General features: G+C 43.9%; 1 protein-coding gene across 1 annotated transcript in view; it reads right to left on the bottom strand.

The window, feature by feature from the left end:
- The window catches only part of SLC35F1 (solute carrier family 35 member F1), a 296,076-nt gene extending 280,977 nt beyond the window's left edge, over positions 1-15,099 (bottom strand). The window contains exon 1 of the mRNA XM_070417551.1: positions 14,512-15,099. Coding sequence (XP_070273652.1) covers positions 14,512-14,678 — 167 coding nt within the window. The 5' untranslated portion in view covers positions 14,679-15,099. The remainder of the gene's footprint in view (positions 1-14,511) is intronic.
- Positions 15,100-15,723: the final 624 nt, after the last annotated feature.

Below are 15,723 nucleotides of genomic sequence, written 5' to 3'. Positions count from 1 at the left end.
GGGTCCCAGGTTCGATTTCAGTCCCGGACACATGGTTGAGTTGTGGGCTCGATCCCCAGTGGGGGGCGTGCAGGAGGCAGCAGATCAATGATTTTCTCTCATCATTGATATTTCTCGCTCTTCCTCTCTGAAATCAATAAAAAATATATTTTAAAATAGAATTATATTAAAAGATTTTTTAAAAAGCTAACTAGTTTTTAGAAAAAATATGTATGCTAACGTCCATTCTACTCCACTGCAGATAACTTGTCAAGTTATCCTGAGTCCATCTTTTCAGGGTTTATCTAAATATACTGAGGTATCTAATAATTCCCTGGTTGTAACTCTAATCTAATATACAGGATCTTCAACTTCTAAACTCTCCACATGGGCTGTTCGCCCCCCGGACACAAGCACATGGGAACCACTGCTGAAATGATTAAGCTATCATTTTATGCTGAGATCCCAGCTCATGACGAATGAAGACAATATATATGCTTTAGAAATAAGCCTCATTTGATTTGTCAGGAGATCTTTATTGTCATGTATAATCACATACCATAAGAGCTGGACAGGGAATTAATGACCATGTATTTCAAATGACTTGTCAAAATTCTCATAGCTGTCACATACATTCTCAATGATTTATTGACCAATACCTCTTAAAATCTTCTAGTGAAGTGATACCTGATCCTGCTGATAGAAAGTCCTAGACATACTTCAAAGACAGCAAAGTTGGTCTCTGGTGGTCTCCCATGCTTGTGTGTTCTCCTCTAGCCCAAAAGGCTAAAAGCTTTCACGTGGTACAACTTTTCCCAATGTAAAAATCCAGCAGACCTGCCATGATGGCCAATAGCCCATGTTTCAAAGATGCCTGTAAGCAATGCTCCACCCTTCGCTGTGCTTGATTTCAGCTCTTAAAAGGAAAGCAATCTAGTTGGTTGATGGAAGCAATAACTGATGAGCTAGATTAAAATATACTTCAGAGCATAAACCCAACCTTATATGTGTTTGTACCCCCTAACTGCACTGAGGACTATGCTTTCCTTGCTGCAGGCATGCAAAGGATATAAATCTAATCCTGTTTAATTTTCCCAGGTTGATGTATTTAAAGATGAAATTTAACTCAAATTAATGTTTAACTGGAAGAAATTATCTAGGAAAATATTTATGAACAGGAATAAAAAATATTCTTCCTTCTCCTCACTTACTTTGAGCTACTTACTACCATGACCTTCTTAGTTTTCCTTCCCAGACCACCATAAGTACATCATTAACTCATTAAACAAGTATTCGCAACATCTATTATGTTCAACGGCCATGCTGGGCACTGGACAGAAAACACTAAACAAGCTAGACTTGGGCACTACTTTCATGGAGCTTTCTTGGCAATCGGTTTCCTTCTTCACTATTTTTTCCTGGGCATTTTAGCTGCCATAGATGATGATGATGATGATGATGATGATGATGATGATGATGATGACGGCGACGATGACGACTTTGAGCAGGGCTTTCTATATGTCAGATTCTGTTCTACATGCTACACAGTCCTTACAACCTATGAACAGATGAGAAAGGGAAGCCTCCAAGACCAGAAAAGTAAGTTGTTAAATGAACAAGGCAGTCTAGATGCTAAACTAGCCCTATTCTTAACCTCTGCTGCCTATAAAGAGCATTAAGTGACTTTTATTTTCATTTCTACAATGGATTATCCCATGGGAAATTTCTTAAAAGACAGAATTGAAAACTTTCTGTTAGGAAAAGAGGTTGATAGAAATGTCTGTTGAGTTTTTAAAGTATGCATAGGACTTATACAGCACACAGCAATTTTTTTCCCAACTCTGGCACCATTCAAATTATCTTTCTATACTTCTTTATATCTTCTACTTTTCATAGATCAATTTTTTAAATTAAAATTAAATTCATTGAGTTTTAAAACTCTGTGCCAATCACTATCACATACATTATTTGATCATAAAAATCAGAGAATATTAACTTGCTGAAAATAATTTCTCTTTTTGAAAAGGCCACTAGATCATTTGCCCCTTCATCAACCAATATTTATTGAGCACCTAGTTTATGCCATGTTCTGTGTGAGATGTTGGGTAGAGGATACCCTGTGAAGTAACAACTCATTGGGAGGGTGCAGACAAGTAACTAATGTTGACTGTGAATGACAAAATAGCCTGACTATGGAAGGGGCATCTAACCCAGACTTGGGTGTTGGGTCAGAAGGTTGTCAAAAACATAGGTGTCTTTGTATTTTGGTTGAAGAGTTACAAAATCCTGTAGACTGAGCTTCTATATCAGAATTTATCTTTAGAGAATACTCTACAGCACTCATAGGTCAGCCTAGCAGCATCTTAAAATTGAGGACCAAGGCTTTATGATGACATTCACTGCCTACTTTATTCATTTCTTAAATCCAAAATACTTCCACAGAGAAAATTAATAATTCACCAAAATGGGAATTTTGACTCTGAATAAGGGTGCCTTGATTCATTAACATGCCACATGCCTTCTGTGACTTTTTTCTTTTTTCACTTGCTAGCATTTCCCTTAGAAGTGTCAGGAATCAACATCCTATGCCTCATGATGCCAATAACTTTAATGTTTAAAGTAGCAGAGCAATACTAGAAATACCAGGGTAGTTCTCTGTGAGGCTTCCCTCCCTAACACTCCCTACTCCCCCACCCCCCGGACTCCCCAGCATTTCATTTCCTTATTTATTTCATTTTAAAACGTCTTTATTTCTTGCATATATCTTGTGTATGTCTTATCTCCCCAAAAGAGTTTGTGGTAGAGCATATCAAGTTGTGAAAATTTCTTTTTAGAGAAAGAATGTATCATAGACTTTGGCTCGTTCACTGGCTTCTCCAACAGAAACATAAAAGAAGAGAATCCTCAGGTTTCTAAATCCAATGAACTGCTTTGTAGCTGTGAAAACGGAAAATGGGAAAATGACAATTTTGTTGAGAATTGTTGTTGTTATATCTCAATTTATCAACCCATATCCCACCGAATTGCAGTTCCTGGTACACTGGTCCATTCTGCGTGCATTCTCATCTGCATCCTTTCAGAATCACCATTTTCTTTGACAAATTGATGATCCAAAATGAGTACTCTGATATCCACTGTTGTAAATGCTTTAAATGGTGCTTTTCGTCTGTCATCACTGAAGGCATATTCTCAGGTTACAATTAACTTTGAGGCTAGGGAGGTAGTAATTACAGTCTCTTTGCATTGGAAGCAAATGAGTCCATTTATCAGCATTAGAGTCGCAAATGATCAATTTTCTAAAACTAGTGCAAGCAAGGTCCTCATTGTTTATACTTCTTTAGGCTTGAGAGCACCCAACTTTCATTAAGAAAGATCAATCCAAAATGCATGTATCCCATTAGAGACAGGAAATAAATGGGAAGCATCAAGGAAGGGAGAAAAAAAAATTTTAATAAAGAAGAATTTTTCCTGAAAAGCACTAAAATCACACAAACTGTTAGAATCAGAGAAGGTAAAAGAGAGTAAAATTTTAAAGTCAGGTCACCGGGCTCATTATCACCTGGAGCTGAAACGTAACAAAACTATATATGGCTCAGGACAATATGGGGACAAATCCTTAAGGGGTGGCTGTTCCATTGGTGCTTTCACACTTGCAGATTCAGCTAGCTCAGAATAGTTTTATTTTCATTTCATAAGTGATACCAATTCAATGTGGCTTCAAAATAAAACATTAAAAAACAAAGCATTGTTCTTGAACCAACTCTGAGCAAAAGATAAATAAATAAAAGTATGGTAAGGAAATTTGAGGACTATCTTCAAATAAGGAAGACAAATTATTCCAAATGGAAAACTATCTTCTACCTATCTGTATGTGTGTATGTGTGTGTGTGGGGGGGGGGGGGGTGTGCAGAATAAGACAAAAAGAGACAGTCAAATAGATCATTACCAATAATATATACTACTTGGGAAGTAATATACAATATTACTCAGATAGATAGATTTTTGATAGATAGATAGATAGATAGATAGATAGATAGATAGATAGATAAATTTAGATAGATTCAGATCAGACACACACATATAAATCCTCAGAAAGATTCAGAGAGGAAAAGTAGGAGACAAGCAGGTCAAGATGCCATGGATCAATCATCTTCATTTGTCTCTTGTCTGAGAACTCATATATTTCTGAGACAGTAATGACCCCAGACATTATGATGACATTTAGCGGCATGGTGAAGGGTGGCTGAGGGTGGTTTGTTAACCCAACCTCTCCATCAGCAGATGGGATCAGTACAAGTAAACACGCAATCTTTGTAAAGACTGTGTTCTTGCTCTGCAAACTCAGCTTCAAGTCTAGTACCCTGACCCTGCTTCCAACCAAAGGGGTGCTCCCCTGTCTCCTCTGGCAATTCCGGAGCCATCAGTGACTGAAATAGCCAGACATGAACTTCATTCCCGCGCTCTGGGTGATGGCAGTGTTCAGTGTTCCTCTGGTTGGTTTTGTGATGTTTCAGACTTACTCGTAACTAGTTAAAATTGGACTCACACTATTTTCAAGGACAGATACCTCCTTTTAGCGACTTGAAGGCCACTCGCCAAGCTTGGCGGTACTGGTGGGAAAACAGTTAACTCTGTGAAACTGCAACTATCCTTTCTGGGGCTATCTGACCACACACACCCTCCAGCACAGATCTCCCGCTTCCCACCCTCTGTCCTCCCCCCACACACTTCCCTGCCAACTCATAAGCCCCCCTGTTGTCCAGCGGTCACCCCACCCTGGGATTTTCCACCGCTGCTCACTGCCCACCAGTGTGCAGAGGTCTGTAAGGCTATCTGTGGAGGACAGGCCCCTCTCTGAAAGCACAGTGTCCCCCAGCCGGCAGCAGCACCCAGCGAGGCACAGAGACTCCAGCCATCCCTGGGAACCCAGCGTCACAAAGAGCTCCTCTGATCCCGATAGCATCTGGGCTCCCGCTCATTAGCACATTAAAGCTGCTCTGTCCCTTCCTTCTGAGCTGCTCTGTCTGCCCACTGCCGGCCTCTGTGGAGCCTTTGAGGCCCGGGCTCATTTTGAAAGCTCTCCAGTTCAAGAGGCACCAACCCTTCCCCGAAGCCTGTCAAACTCTCCTTTACAAACCACAGGTACCTTGGAAGCACCAGCACTCAGGGCCACGATCGGACAGCCGCACCACATGCCTTCTGCCAAATCAGGCTTCCCAAGACGAGGCTTGCTGGAGACAAAACCAGTTTAAATATATGTAGTTTTCAAAAAAGAAACACATTGAAGTCCACAGACTTGTGCCTTGTTCACAGATGGGCGGGTTTCACTTCAGAATCTGACAAGCTCATGAGAAAAACGACGGGACCAGAACAGTGCCTGCATCCAAGTCCTGTGTGTGCTGGGGGCCCTGGTCAGTATTTATCACCGGCCTGGTGACAGCCCAAAGCCAGGAAAACCAGGCTCTCATTTTAATTGTGTGACCAGGATCACAATCACACACTGACTGCTTGGCAGTTTTCCAAGCTCTCTTCCAGATGTTATTTCATTTAAAAATCCCAAAAAATGCAATGGCAAATGAAGGGCTAGGATTATTTTAACTGGTAAACAAATAAGAAAATTGAGACCCCCTCCCCCAAAAAATCAGTTGCCTGAGACAAAACATATCACATTCGAAAGGGGACAGACACTATCACTCCAATGGCCCAGATGCAAAATCTCTAACTGACTTTTAATTCCCCCGTCTTTCTCCCACACTCCATTCCCAAATATAATCAGAACCAAAATCCTCCTGGGCTCCCTTAAATATGTCCTACAGCAATGTCCTCACTTTTTCACCCTAACTGGTTTGCTCAGTGGTTAGAGCGTCAGCCCCCGAACCAAAGGGTCTCAGGTTCGATTCCCAGTCAAGGGCACGTATCTCGGTCAAGGGCACATATATCAGTTGCAGGCTTGGTCCCCAGCCCCAGCTGGAGCATGTACTGGAGGCAATTGATGTGTCTCTCTCACATCAATGTTTCTCTCTCCCCGACCCTCCTCCTTCCAATCTATCTGAAAATCAGTGGAAAAAAATATCCTCAAGTGAGGATTTAAATATCCGATGTAATAAAGAGCTAATATGCTAATTAGACCAAACAGCAGAACGACCGTCCAGACGACCTTCCAGACGAAGCCGGGGCTGAGAGGTCCGGCCGAAACTACGAGGTAGCTGGGGCTGCGAGGACCCAGCCCCTTGCACGAATTTCATGCACCAGGCCTCTAATAGATAAATATATAGATATATAGATAGATAGATAGATAGATAGATAGATATAAAGATATATAGATATCCTCACTTTTTCATAGCTGAATTCACTAATGGTCCTTGCTGGTGTGTTGCTTGGGCCAGGCCTGTTTCTGAGTCAGCCCTTTCCAAGACCTATTCTGAACAGCAGAAGCTTCTTTCTGCCCATCCCATCCCAACCTCGTCCCCACCACAAATGTCAATGAGCACATAACACTGCCCTGAAATCCTACTCTACTTCTTTGGTGTGTATCCTTTCAGACTCTTCAAAGGGACAAATTCCCACTTCTCTCCGTATAATTATCCTACCCCTCCCCCATCACCTACACCAGTGGTCGACAAACTCATTAGTCAACAGAGCCAAATATCAACAGCACAACAATTGAAATTTCTTTTGAGAGCCAAATTTTTTAAACTTAAACTGTATAGGTAGGTACATTGTTATTAACTTAATTAGGGTACTCCTAAGGCTTAGGAAGAGCCACACTCAAGGGGCCAGAGCGCCGCATGTGGCTCGCAAGCCACAGTTTGCCGACCACGGACCTACACCATCATCCTCATTGAGACCCTTGCTCAGAATTCACAGAAAAGGAGAAGCCACTTGCCAGGAACAGCCTGTTATTCCCACCACCAAACCTACCAATGACCTTCACTTAGACCCACACTTCTGTGCCTCCCCTCCTGTATGAGGAAGAGTGTCCTGGCTTCTCCCAATGGCCACCGGCCGTCTGCATTATCCCCTCTGTTAAAAGACTCTCCCTTTACTTTGCTCCTGGTTAAGGCAAAACATCACAAAAGTTATGTTTTGAACCTTTACCTCAAGTTCCCTCCCCGAACCATTCCATCCAGGTTCCATCGGCACCACGACTCTGAACCTGTGCTGGTCATGGCGCCCAAGGTTCTCTGATCATTTCTCTGCCCTTGATTACTCAGCACAGCCAACTGCTTATTTCCTCTCTTAAAACCCTTCCTTCCTTTGGCTTCTAAACACCACACTGTCCTGTTTTCCCTCCTACTTCACATCCCTCCTTCTCCAGTTCCTTTGCTGGGTCCTCCTCCTCCTCCAGGAGCCACTTACCTGTCCTACAATCCATTCTCCAACAGCAGCCAGGGTGCTGTTGACTCGGAAGTTGGTGTACTCCCCAGATTGGGACCCCTCTTCTCTGTCCACACAAGACCACCCCTAGTGACTCCTAAATCCAAATCCCTAGCCCCTGACTTCTCCCCAGAAGAAACTCTTTATTTTCTACTCACAAGCATGTTCCTCTCCCAGTCTTCCCCATCTCACATAATGGTACCATTACTCAGCCGATTTCTCAAGCCCAAGAAACTGGAATTTTTCTTTATTCTTTCCTTCAACAGCCTCATCAAATCACTCATCCAGCCCCTTGGGTTGCATCTCTCAATGCAAATCACTGTGAACCAATCATTTCTCTCCACCTCCATTACTCCCTCCAGTCCAAGCTTCCAACATCTTTCCTCCAGGAGCCACTTACCTGTCCTACAATCCATTCTCCAACAGCAGCCAGGGTGCTCTTTTCAAAATACTAACCAGATGATTCCTCTGCTAAAACCTTCATTACTCCCTATTCCACTTAGAATAAAACCCAAGCTCCTCTCTTGGCCTATAGACCTAGCTTTGCGTTATAGTGGAAAGTGCTACCCCTCAGGGTTTACAAACAAGGGTCAGTGTGAGTGGCCAGACAACTGGTGTGGCTTCACTTCTAGCTCTGGGGGGCACAGAATGGGATCTATTCAGCAATTCAACAAACAATTATTGAGCAGGTAAGACACACCATCTTGCTATTGTGGATACTTCAAGGAATAAGACATGAAGGCTGCCACTCTTATGGAGGCTACATTCTACTTGGTGGCAGGCAATAAACAAATATATAAGGAAGATATTCAATTGTGCTAAATACTATACAGAGAATTAAAGTGGGGTGATGTGATAGAGAGGTAATGGGTGGTACTTGCTTATTTCACTTAGCGTATGCTCTCCAGGTCTATCCATGCTGTCGCAAAGGTTAAGATTTCCTTCTTTTTTATGGCTGAGAGGTATTCCACTGTGTAAATGTAGCACAGCCTTTTTATACACTCATCTACTGATGAATACTTGGGCTGCTTCCAAATTTTGGCTATTGCAATGAACATAGGGGTGCAGATGTTCTTTCAAACTAGTGTTTCCGGTTTCTTTGGATATATCCCCAGAAGTGGAATCCCTGGGTCACAAGTAAGTTCCATTTTTAATTGTTTGAGGTAACTCTACACTGCTTTCCACAGTGGCTACACCAGTCTACATTCCTAACAAATGTGCACAAGGGATCCTATTCTCCATTCTTGTCAACACTTGTTTGTTCATTTATTGTGGTTTTAATTTGCATTTTTTCTGATTATTAGTGACGTTGAGCATCTTTTCATATGTCTATTGGTCAGCTGTATGTCCTCTTTGGAGAAGTATCTATTCAGATCTTTGCCCATTTTTTAATTGCATTGTTTGTTTGTTTTTGGTGTTGAGGTTTATAAGTCCTTTATAAATTTTGGATATTAACCCCTTATCAGATGTATCATTGGCAAATATATTTTCCCATTCATTGCATTGTTTTTTCATTTTGCTGATGATTTCCTTTGCTGTGAAAAAACTTTTTAGTTTGATGTAGTCTAATTGGTTTACTTTTTCTTTTCTTTCCCTTGCCCGGGGAGATATACCAGAAAAAAATATTGCTCCAAGAAATGTCCGAGATTTTACTGCTTACGTTTTCTTCTAGGATTTTTATGGATTTTAGTCTAACATTTAAGTCTTTAATCCATTTTGAGTTTATTCTCTGTTTCATTTTTTGCACTATCTTTCCAATATTCCCAATACCATTTACTGAATGGACAATCTTTACCCCACTGTATCTCTTCCCTCCCTTTGTCAACTATTAATTGCCTATAACGGCATGGGTTCTTTATTTCTGGGATCTCTATTCTGTTCCATTGACCTATATGTCTGGAAAACAGAATCTTTAAGCAATACCTGCACATTCATTTCATTGCAGCTTTATTCACAATAGTCAAGAAAAGGAAGCAATCTAAATGTCCACCAACAGATAAATGGATAGAGAAAATGTGGTCTATACATAAACGGAATATTATTTAGCGTTAAAAAAGAAACTCTGCCATTTGTGAAAATGTGGATGAACCTTGGGGACATCATGCTAAGTAAAATAAGCAAGTCACAAAAAGACAAACACTGCACGATTTCATTTATATGAGGAATCTAAACTAGCCAAACCCTCTTAGAAACAGAAAGTAGAATGGTGGTTGCCAGGTTCGGTGGGGAAAGGGAAAAGAGAAGTTGTTGTTCAATGAGTATAGAGTTCCAGTTTTGCAAGATGAAAAATTTCTAGAGATTTGTAACATAACAATGCATATAGTTAACACTGCACTCCTTTACACTTAAAAGTGTTTAAGATAGTAAATTTTATGGGGTATTTCTTTCCATGTGTCTATTGGAGTTTGACTTCCAAAGCATACTGTTTTGGAAACATAATCAAGAATTAATGTGCTTGAACAATATGCAGTGAATGCTCATTGGCCTGAACTTGAATGAGAAAGATAAACTAAAACCTGATAGTGGTACTTTCATATTCTGCATTCTACTTATATGGGAAATGACAAATAAATAGTAAATCAGCTCCTGCATTGGGCACCCAACTGAAATTCCTATATCATCTACATCTATAACAAGGTAGAGTAAAAAATAGACTTCTATTATGATGACCCTTAAGCACTGAAGGATCTTAAGTGTTTCAAGTAAAGGTAAAAAAAAAATACACTAAGATATGTCTATTTTATTACACATTAATTACTTGGACATGCATCATCTTTAATATAAACATGCATCTCTCCAAGCCTTGTGCATTAAAATGAAAATACTTGATGATCTTTTATTTTTGTAATTTTGTCCTTGAGTTAAAAATAAATGCACCCTTCAGACATCCTTTGTTTACTACTGATCTTAGAAATGTCAGTTTTTAATCACACCATCCAGTTCCATTTGGCATATTTTGTATCAATTATGCTCATTACTACTTGATCTTCCCCTTTCGTTTTGACATCTGTTAAAAGGAGCAGCTTGAGGAAGAGCCTCACTACCAATTTTTTTAACAAAAGCTTTTCCATTTGATAAAAAGGGGATCATATAAATTATATGTCTTTATCAACTGTATCTAATAGTTAGTTCAAGCAGAACCCGGTTCCCTGAAAGCAATTTTGCTGGTTCACCATGTTTTGTCCACCTTAATTAATGACTCATAAAAGTGATATATACATATGGCAACTTCCTGCATAGATGTTGGTTTTATGTAGGCTTGCTACCAACTCTCTTATGTAGTCTCCTTACTGCTCCTTGGTCTTCAATTTTTTAAAGTTTCAGAAATTTGAAAATTGATCAAAATAAATCAAGATGTACGTTGGAAATAAATCAGTTAGTTCCAAATCAAATGAATAGATAACCTGGTATCACACTATTGGTTCCATTCTAATGATTAGACATCCCCATTACAAGACTCAAAAAGGCAGAAATCCTTTATAACAAGAGACATCCCAATGTATCTCTTAGAGTGGGAAGAAAGTGGGTCAAAACTAGAACTTCATAGTTATTTTTATTAGTATTTGAAAATAATATTCAGGTGGGAAAAGATAAATAAAACTATGCACATACAAAACACAAAAGGAGCTGTCACCTATTTTCATAACCATTCATTAAGTAATCATTTTAGAGGAGAAAATACTTGGATACTATACACTTCAGTATCTGCTTCTGTATGTTTGTAAAAAATCTACAGGTATCAGCAGTTTCTGTGAGAGGGTCATCATCTGTCACCCTTGAAGTATTTTCTTTTTTTGTCATATCTTGCTCGCCCATGGCAGGGTAATAAATACTGTTCTACACTAAGAAAGAAGTAAAGAAGAGTTTCCCGCCTTGTTCGAACCAATACATTATTCTAAATCTATGGAAACTGAAGAAGTAACAATGTCCCCGCATTTAAATCATCTTGTATATCTCTTGCATTTCACTGCCAAAACCATTTTGAGTAGAATGGGGTGTGTGGGGGGTAGGGGGAGGAGATGCCCAATTATCATGTACAAAATGCAGCATCCCAAGTTTACAAGCCTTTAAAGAGGGGGAAATAAATGATGCAGGATAATGTGAGACAGATTTCATTAAGGTAACACTACACTTTCATTCTAAGCTTCTTGAGAGCAAGTACTTTTAATTAATTATTAATCAGTACTTCTCTCTGTATCTGTTCCTAGGTAGACGTGATATAGCTAGCATATGTGTTTCCATGTCTTCCTTTTGGTTGGCAGGAAGCTACTGCTATAGACTATGACAGGTAGCAGGTGTTCACCAGGCTTGCATTGCTCACATCTAACACTCCTCATCTGATTGTACCATCCTCTGCTCTCAGCACTGCCCCTTTGGCCCAAGGGGAGTCTAAGAGCTAACAGTGGTGCCAGGCCCCATTTCCAACAATGAAGTGTCTCCACTGACCAGCTCACAGCAACAGAACACTGCCAACTACATATTGGCATGCCAAAAGTTGGAGGGACGTGTTTTTATATTGGCTCCAGATCTGCAGCCTCACTCTCTGCTAGCAGCTAAGTTGCTGCATGCCAGAGGTAGATAAAAGGAAACAAGTGAAGCCCAGAAGACTGAATTGACAGGGCAATGCAGGCGAAGGAAATAGGCATATTAAGGAAAAAAGGAAGAGAAAAAGGGGAAGAAAAAGTGATCGTAAGCTTTTAGAATATGAACAAAGATGCTTATGGTTTGGCCACAAAGAGCCAGCCTTATAATCGTTACTGATTTACCCAACACAACTGGATGGTTCAAACCAGAAAGGAGCCACACCTAAGCGCTGGCACAGGAGCTCTGAAATCCACTCTCCCCCACACTCCTGAGCCCAGTCACTCAGCAGCCACTACTCACTCTGTCTCCTGTTGAACTAATCATGGCTCAAAAGCCAAGCACATCAGCACGCTAACAAAATTATCCCATCAAGGCTTTTACATTTATTCTGATTTTTTTCAGTCTCCTTCTCAAAGGTGGTCCTCCTCAAAAGAAATATTTTCTTATCTTTTAAGGATAAGAAAAGACTCTTCACTCAATACAAAATATTATATTGAACACTCGGAAGAACTCTGAAAGACAATTAAATATTTTAGTGGAAGTCTAAAGACTATAACCCTAAGGTTCCATTCACAGATGTGCCTGTGGTTAAATGTCATGGACCCAACCTTTTGGCCTAAGTTCCTCCTCTATAAATTAGGAATAGTTAGAATCATATCACAGATCACCGAAGGCTTAATAAAACACAAAGGTCTATCCATGATGTACCATGACTTAATTTGCTTATGAAATTCCCCAGACCCAACGCAGACAACAGAAATCAGGTGAATAAATGAATTCGTGTCAAGTCTCAAAACTATGTTAAGAGGGGTAAGAAAAGTATGACAAAACCCATTTTGCAAATGAAGCAACTGAGGTCCAAGCTGATGAACAGCTCTGCCCCAAGCCACATGGCTAGTTAGTGGTGGAGAAATGATGACAGCGCAAGCCCCCTCACTCCTACTTCAGTGATCTTGTCATTCTGGACTTTAAGCTTCCTTAAATATCAAGAAATAACCTGCACGGAATCAATAAGACGTTATAATCAAGCAAAGATAAATGAATTATTGCACCATTTTTCAGTTTGATGAGAGAAATGAATAACTAGCATATTCTGCTTAAAATTTTAAACAACCAATGCCAAGACATTTACAATTTAAAAACGCACAGGTAATCATAAAGAATAGGAAACCCACATAATGTGTACTGAGCCGGCATCTTCTTGACTTGGTCTGCTCATTAGCTTTTAAGTGTGATATTTTGGAAGGCGTCATTCTAAGCTACAAACCAAAGTTAAGTGAAGGCTTGCCTTTCTAGTACCAAGCCAGGTCTCACTTCAGAGTGAATGTCTTCTTGTTTGCTAATAAGCAGAAACATACAGAAGCCCCCACAAGGAAGCTAATATGCATGTTCAGTCTTCACAAGGGACTGTTGAATGGTTTGGATTTGATATAAGTAAATTAAACCCTACTCTTAAAAGAAAGAGGTTTTTCAAGCTTCCATTTCTGTACATATTTTGTGCTCCCTCTAGAGCTCGTAGCCGCAAAGAGCTCAATGTCAATTTCTTGGAGAATCTCAATTACCCAAACCAGCGCCACACAGAAACCTGTAAGAACAGAACAACCTTAAGAGTTACCCCTACCGATGCATGGCAAGGCGCACACGCACCCAAATAAAGACACACAAAACCAATTCTCTACGCGATGTTTAAGTGTCAGTTCTTCAACCACTTCAAGTTCCTTAAGTAACAGAAGTCCCTTTCACATCACAGCCGAGTTAGGGGCGCCAAGAGGGGGCCCCCTCTTCCCGTCAACCGGGTTCTCATCCTAACACGCCTGGTCCTGGGTCCACGTACTGCGCAGATTCCAGCACTGGAAGTGCGGGCGCCGGCGTTTGCCTCCGGCTGCCGCTGGCTTGGCGATACCCTGGCGCCTCGGTCGCACACCCTTCCCGCAACATTTCTGCACTTTGCGTGGGTCGGACCCAGGCCTCCCTCCCCTGCTACCAGCCAGCCGGAGTGGCAGCGGCAACTGAAGTGTCGGGCAGAAGTGGGTCCTCCACCTGCCCGCCAGGACTGTCGCTGCCACCCCATCCCTGGTATTGGAATGAGGGTGGGGGGGGCGATCAGAGACAACCGGGCGGGGCTGGCGCAGCTGGAGGCCGCGACTTCCACGCCATTCGGGAGCCCCATGCCTTCCCGCCTCCGCCCCGGCCACCCCCGGGGTCCCCTCCGGCCCTGGAGCGTCAAGCTGGGGTGTGAGTGGGAAAGGGAAGGGAGGCAACACGCGTGAGCGGGGGCGTGAGTGGGGGGACACCCAGCCCCCGGCAGGCAAACCCCGCCCTTCCCCGAACTCCGAGGACGAGCGGGCGGCGGGGGCTCCCAGGCTCGCTCTGGGGTCTGGGACAAAGCTCCCTCCGCGGCCTCTCGGCGGGCGCGGGGCCCCTCTGTTCTCTTCTGTCTCCCCGGCCGCGACTCTGCCTCCGTCCCCCAGGGCCTCCGGTCCGCCCTGGGGGCCGAGGGGACCCCGGGTGGGGCCGAGGGGGGCCCCGGGTCCCCGCCCGCAGCCCTGCCCCGCGCCCGCCGCCGCTCACCTGTTCAGCACTTTGCGGAGCCGCTGGCGCACGCCGGCCCGGGAGGAGGCGGACAGGCTGCCGCCGCCGCCCTCCGCCGGCAGGTTCTCGATGGTGGTCACCACATGGTTCGGCAGGGCTGGCAGCGGCGGCTGCGGCGGCTGCGGCGCCGGCTCCGGGGGGATCATCGCGGCGGCGGCGGCGGCGGCGGCGATCAGAACGCAGCCCGGCACATCGTGCGCGGGCTCCGGGCGGGGAAGGCGCGGAGGACCCGGCGGGTGGCGGCGGGGGAGGCGGTCCTGCCGGCGGAGAAGCGAGGAGGGGAGGCACCCCCGGCTACGGCCGCGGCGCCGCCACCGCCCAGCCCGCCGCTCACTCCTTCCCAGTCCCGGGGCGCCCTCGCTCCGCTGCCGCCGCCGCCGGCCCTGGCTCTCCCCGACACGCTCCCCAAGTCCCGGCGCGCCCCGCCAAGTGGCCGTGCCAGGGGGAGCTGCCCGTGGTCTCGGAAGACTCCCGGGGAGCGAGGGGCTGGGGCTGCGGCTTCGCCGGCTCGCCCCGTGCCCAGGTCTCCTCTGGGCGAGCGTCTCCGGCGCCTGTCCCCGCTCTGGTCTCGTGGCTCACGGAGTGAGAGCCGGAGAGTGAACCCCGAGCGGGAGGGGCGCCGCAGCGGCAGCGGGGAGAGGGGGGCCAGGGCGGGGGGCGCGCGCGTCCTGTGCTCGCCAGAGGGCGCTCCCGAGGTGCCTCGGCAGCGCTCACTCTGAACGGTCTTTCCTCCCCTGGTTCAGCTGACATCGCCTTATTGTTCACAAACTGCCGCAGGAGTCACTCCTGCGGGAAGCCTTCCCTGACCCTGTGGCCCCGTAGATGACCCCATAGAGCAATCACTGCACTCCCTGTCTGCACCGAACAGCGTCGTGTTCCTCTGTGTTCCTCTGTAGGCTGCAGGCTCCATGCGCTACAGCACCTTGTCCCCTTCAACTTCTATCCCATCACTTAGTCTAGTGTCTGGCATGTAATAAGCACTTGTCAAATGATTGACTGGCAATGAAAAACTGGACTTAGAAATTTGTCCTACATATTCTCAAAAAATCAAGTACTGTTAAAAATAGGTAGATGATAGATAGATAGATAGATAGATAGATGATAGATAGATAGATGATAGATAGCCCGGCCAACATGGCTCAGTGGTTGAGTGTCAACCTATAAACCAGGAAGTCAGGGCATATGCCTAGG

Source organism: Myotis yumanensis, unplaced genomic scaffold (genome assembly GCF_028538775.1).
Source record: "Myotis yumanensis isolate MYYU_CA2020_CCGP unplaced genomic scaffold, mMyoYum1.0.hap1 SCAF_6, whole genome shotgun sequence".
In the NCBI taxonomy this organism is placed as follows: Eukaryota; Metazoa; Chordata; class Mammalia; order Chiroptera; family Vespertilionidae; genus Myotis; species Myotis yumanensis.
This window is presented reverse-complemented; position numbering and strand designations above follow the sequence as displayed.